The sequence below is a fragment of the Anser anser genome, assembly GCF_964211835.1.
Source record: "Anser anser genome assembly, chromosome: 4".
Classification (NCBI taxonomy): Eukaryota; Metazoa; Chordata; class Aves; order Anseriformes; family Anatidae; genus Anser; species Anser anser.
The window spans coordinates 7,620,799-7,626,825 of record NC_139724.1 but is presented as its reverse complement, the minus strand read 5'-3'; the positions used below and the strand labels follow the sequence as shown (position 1 = coordinate 7,626,825).

At 40.8% G+C, this 6,027-nt stretch overlaps 1 protein-coding gene across 1 annotated transcript; it reads left to right on the top strand.

The window, feature by feature from the left end:
• Positions 1-538: 538 nt before the first annotated feature.
• Positions 539-5,533, top strand: LOC310899443 (uncharacterized protein). Its single transcript, XM_083835795.1, has 2 exons — positions 539-706; positions 4,985-5,533. Exons 1-2 carry the CDS (start codon positions 556-558, stop codon positions 5,272-5,274), a joined length of 441 nt encoding a protein of 146 aa, XP_083691921.1. The 5' UTR covers positions 539-555; the 3' UTR covers positions 5,275-5,533.
• The last annotated feature ends 494 nt before the right edge of the window (positions 5,534-6,027 follow it).

Here is a 6,027-nt window from a genome sequence, read left to right as displayed (position 1 = left end):
AGAGCAGACACCAAGTATTAAGAGACACAGGACCTCCTCTCTGGATGCACAACCTTTAGTAACGATGGAAATCCAAAAGGCCCAGACATTTCCTCTGCTGTCACTACTTTTCCCTGCACTTCTCTCCACAATCAGAAAGCAATCTTCTCCCTCGACTCCCATGTATCTATTTCTACAAAAAGACATCTCAGAATACACATGGCATTGGGCAGCTGAGATCCTGAGCAGAAACAGCAGGGAAATAAAGGCAGCTCTAAAGGGACCACAAGCAGTGGTTGAGCTGATGTAACTGGTAGTTGGCTGAGGTAACTACCTAGGTACGGAGCAGTGGGCACCGCCCTGTGCTTACAGCTTCTCCAAAATGCTTATGGAAGAGGTAAAAATAAGAGATAAAGTGCTTAAAAGAGAAATAGAAATAGACAGAAAAGTAGCGGAAAATTCAATGTCAATTCCTATTCTTTACTTCACCTCCAGCATTTGGCCTCAGCTGGAGAGCAGAAGAGCCAGCCTGCCCTGCAGGAAGACGCTCTGCAGGAGAACAAGGACGGTCACACGATGAATGCCATCCTCAGGTTGGGGTGTGAACCCGAGCTCAACCACAGCGTGCCACGGAACCACCGCCGTTACTCGGACTCCAGCTGCGCGGGGGGAAAGTACTACTTCTCCAGGAACATCCCCCACCCTCGGATGGTCTGCCACATCCCAGGTGAGAGTTGTTCGGGACCACACGGATAGTCTGCATGCCTGCCCTGGCAAGCACATAGAGAAACGCGAGCGTAATGCAGTTTTATTCAAAAAACACCCCATGCTCCCCTTTCCTGTATCTAAGAGAAGCATTTCACCAGCATGAGTGAATTTCACTCAGTAAGAGATCCCGCTTTCAGAATCACGATCAGTCATGGCCAAAATACTGAGACCTCAAGGGGGCAATATGGACATGCAGTGCCCCTGCGCGATAGCATGGCATTCATTGGAGAGAGCGAAGCACTAAGCTTCGCTCTGAGTGAAGCTCACTCAGAAGTAAACACTGAAAAGTTCTCTTAAAACCCGTTTCAGTATAAATTTGTTGCTGACAACCTACCCTAAACACTCTCCACTATGCACACGCAAAGTCATTACCTTCATTTCATTCCACTAAGCATCTTTACCCATTTTTCAGCAGCGAACAATCTCAGGCTGACAATGTAAAGGTTAGCAATGCTGAAATCTTTACCAGTAACTATTTCACTAAGACAACTGTCTGAGATTTTGTTTCAGCTAAAATAATTTCTTTCTTTTTCCTTCTATATCTAAGTGTATGCCAAGTGGCAGAGACTCTGCTTACAGAGACATTTTCTTTCTTTTTTTTTTTTTTTTTTAATCTATTTCACTCTCACCATATAATTGTGATACCTTTCCAGGGGCAATATATTATGCAATGTAGTATTTCATACTAACCTGGTGCTCTAAAAACACTGTGCTGCTTTATTGCATGCTAACAATGATTACTATTTCTACACCTGAAAGGAAGACAGTCAAATCAGCGTACCGTTTGCATCAGCAAAAGAAATAACACTTCTAGGGATGAGCTTCTGTTTCTAAAGCTGCACCCGTAAGTTTGTACAAAGGCATCTTTCTGTCAGTGGCTGAAATAAAATTGTTAATGCATGGCCAGATTTACATTGCAGAAGGTAAATAAAGCTCATGATGGGGAAACAATCTCTACTGAGTTCCTCGAGAACTATTAGGATGAGCAGATATTGCTACAGGATTTGTATTGCTAGTCGATGAGTCTGTGATATAACTTTTGTAATAAGGTATGAAGGGTGATGTAAACCAAACTAGCTCTGAAAAGGCTGAATTACTTTCAGCCTTCAATTCAGAATGGATACCTTTGAAGGAACAAAACAAGACTTCTTTCACATTGACCACCCAGATTATAATGTCTAAAATTTTGTGTCTCTCTCTGTACACGTACATACAGAAATCTAGATAAATAAGAATATAAAATATACAGAAATATAGAATGTATTTCTCTTTCTCTCTCTCTCTCATCCTAGAACCTGGCAAAAAAGACAAGCTGACAACAGTCAGCAAAGACCAAACTCTTATACATCTCAGCCAAATGAACTTTAATTTGGTGGATAATTTTGTAGTCTCAGCAGAGTAATGTTTAGCTGTAATTATTTTCTGCTTCAGCTTGGTCTTATGTCAAATACTTAATATAACTGAGGTTCTGAAAATCCTCATCAGCTACTTAATAGAACTGCTTTTTCTCCATGCTAAATTCAGTTGGACCAATGATAAAACTAATGGTTGTTTTTAAAATTTGTTTTAAATGAGAAAAATATAAGGGCAATCTCGCTTGACACATGAAAGAGTACACAGCAAGCTCGGCTGTTTCTGTCTCTGTAATGCTGGCTACAGGCTCATTCTCAGATGGCAGAAAGTATCCTTTATTTTATTTTTTTTATTTTTTTTGCATGTGCTACTAGCTCTGTTCCTAACATGCTTCTGGTCTAGCGGCAGATTGTGAGGGGCCAATCACGGACCTAACGCAGTAACGAAGTCATACTGTATTTGCAAATTTTCTTGCAGCTGAGTAGCAATTTTTCCTGTCAGGCTTTCCAGATTTCTGAAATTCCCTTTGAGTCACTCCACAAGCCCTATATTATTATAATATATTTATTTTTATTATTATTATTTTTTGGACAGGCTTAAATAATGTTCCAGTCTGCATTGTAAGAAACAGCGTTTTACAAGAACAAGCACATGCTGACGGAACAGCCATCCCCAAGCGAGAAGCCAGTCAAGAGCGTGTGCTAAGTGGGAACGTCGCGGGGAGCTCGCTTGCCAGCAGCTACCTTCCAAGGCTCGAGGCTGTCGTGCAAAGGGCGCCAGGCTCTTCACAGTTTGTGACACGTGAGTGGGGGCACCACGCTGCTGCATTACACGGCAGCAGAAGGGGAACCTGAAATGCTAAAGGTGGAACCAGGTCTCAGCCAGGGCACTGTGTCATAACAGCTCGGGTCCAGGTAAAGGGAACGTGGGGCAATTAGTCCATTAGTCTAAAAAATGTCCATTGAAAAGGCAAGTATTTCTTCCCTTCTCTCTGTTAACCACCACATCTTAAAAGATTTCTCCTTGCTGACTCCACTTGTCTCTTTATAGGTTTTAAAGATCCCATGCTCATTAGCCATCTAACAATTTCACAATTATCAGCAATTACATCTGTGAGCAACATTCTGCAGTGGTTGTTACACAGCACCATGAGCATGCACCTGTGACATACAGTTTCCAGGATTTTCTTCAGCTTTGTTAGGCTAATAATTGCATTAATATACCATGTGAGGTAGTAAAGCAAACAAAAAAAGGAAATACAGGCTTCTAAAATATGGCTAGCACATTTTTGTAATTAAAAATGCCCCCCCCAACCCGATACAGCATAAGGTGTACTTTATGCCTGTTATTTTTCAACTTGATAAAACACTCTGCCTGTTGATTTCCAGAAAACAGAGAAGGACTTGCAGATGTTCCTAAAAGGACCCAAAGCAACCCTACTTCACCTGAAAAGGTAAGGGAAAAAAACACTGTAGTTTTTCATTTAAGCGTTCTCTTTCTCACTTCTGACCACTGTAACGCAAACTGACTGTCTCTGATCACTAACAAAGACAACACAGATCCAGAAAAGGGATATGAGGAGAGCTTGGAAGGGATATGGTAGGGTGATGACTAAGCTATACCTCCATCACCTTCTGCCCTGTAACTATACTTTGCTACTAAGAAAAGTGGTCAAATGCAATGAAGGTGGCAATAAAACTCACTTTGTCTCAGACTGCTGGGGAAAAAATGGTCATGTTATACACCAAGCAAGTACAGGAAAAAGCCTGCCCTCTCAACACAAAGGATCTTTAGATTATTTACTGCCAACAGCTTTACTTTTGCTGATGCTGTTTTGCAGAAGCAGCATGCTGGGGTTTAGATCCCGCTTTGCAGCTGTGTTCATAAATTCCAGTAAAAGATTCTCCTTGTAGTGGCTCCTTAGTCTCAAGTTGCAGGCACTTTCTCATCTCCTCTATTGCGACTGTACAATAACCGAGAGCTAAGTTACTATCCTATTATAAACAACGCATCACAAGGAGGATTGCTTAAAAATGAAATGCAGATGGTGCTGTGTTGGTACTGAACACCAGAGGACACTACTGAGATGTTTTGCAGTAAAGATGCTAAAAATAAGGAATAATTTTTCTTCCTTTTTTAAAAATTTTATTTTCTATTTTATGTATTTTTCTATTTTCTTTTATTTTTTGTCTTAATATTGCTCTTTTGTCCCCAATCTGAAGATAGTAAAAAGCGTGTATTACTTTTACTGTTCACCTATACATTTAGATCACAGTTCTTCAAACTATTTACTGTGTTTTGGCTGCAAAATAATAATACAATGGCCAGATACTGCCATACAGCACCACACAGTAAACAACTGTTGTTAAGAACTCTGCTGGGTGCATTTTGCTTTGTCTCTGCATTTCCCCTCTGAGCTTACAAACAAAACCTTCTGTCAAATATACTGATTCCCAGGCTTTTAATAGTCTGCTTAAGCTTGCACACATAGAAATGAAGAGTTGCTCAGGAGCACACTACAAAGTCATGACGGAAAAGCAAACAGAACGTAGAAGCCCAGATTTAATTCCTTACTGATCTAATTTCCATTAACTGTTAACCAGCATCACTTTCATTCTTATACCAAAATCCAGATCTTTCCAAAAAAAAAAAAAGCTATTCCGAAAGACATTTCAAAGCAAAGCATGATGTACAGTTCTACACATTTTCTTCAACAATAAAGGGAAAAATCCAATGTTACATATTATGCTATGCATATGTGTTATTATTCCTGGTGACAGTGTTAAAAGCTGTAACCATCAACCTATGCATTTCCTATTTTTGGCCATATTCAGTCAAAGAACAGTTTTACATGTGTTTACTGTATACCCTTGTTGGGGACCAGTGTTAGACATATTTCAGATTGCCTTTAATTCCTGCTTAAATGGAGTCACGCCCTTTCTTTATGTGTTGTTTTCTATTTTGGAAAAGCTTTTGAAAAAGCGATCCCAAACCTCTGCACAACCTGCAGCTGTGCAGGGAGCCCACGAGTCTCTCACCCAGCCTTCCTCTCCGTTTGCCAACTTGACTCACAGTCCTTACGTTCAGGAGAACGTGAATTTCATCCCAAGCTACCTGGATCGGGAAATAAAGGTAAGACATGAGTGCTGCGGTAAGTGCTGCGGCCCCCTGTGATGTTATACATTTTTGTTTCTCTTGAGGACAGTGTGAGATGTTATTTGATGAACTTATTTTCTCAAAGTGTGGATTCCGTTTGCTTAATTTTGTATTTAGCAATTACTCTGCTAGGCAGCTGTAAAACTCTGCACACTCACACAGATAGAGATAAACTAAAATACATAAAAATTATGTTGTCATTCAGCTTCTTCTCTCTCATGGTAGCTATCCCATACATCTTCCAGGTGCTGGAAAAACTGAGCAAAGTTTTACAGACAGATTCGCTTACAGAGATCCAGAATTGGCTCTTGAAGGCAAGCCTAAAAGGTAACAAACTTATGTACATGCATCCATGTTTGAAAGGAAAGTTCTCTTTTATATTTGTGTATATTTGTAATATATTTTATATTTGACATCCTCCGAGCTGAACTGAGTGGGACTGCTGAGCTGGAAGGACTAGGTCCCAGTGAGGCGTGCTCGGCCCAGGTGGGGCTGTTCTGAACAGAAATCAGTCAGTCAGACCTCAGCACGCTCAGATTTAGTGCAGGGTGGGAAAATGTTCTCCCAGTGGCTGCTGTGGGCTGGGGGAAGGCAGAAAGCAAACAAAACATCACCTCTAAACATCCAGATCAGCAGGTGGAAACATAAATAAAATTTCTGCTACCTTCAAATTTCAGAGAAAGACTTAATGTCCAACCTGATTTACTCAGAACTGGCTGACAAAGACATGCTGAATAATCAGCCCCCCGCCATGAAGGAAGGCGCAGCAGA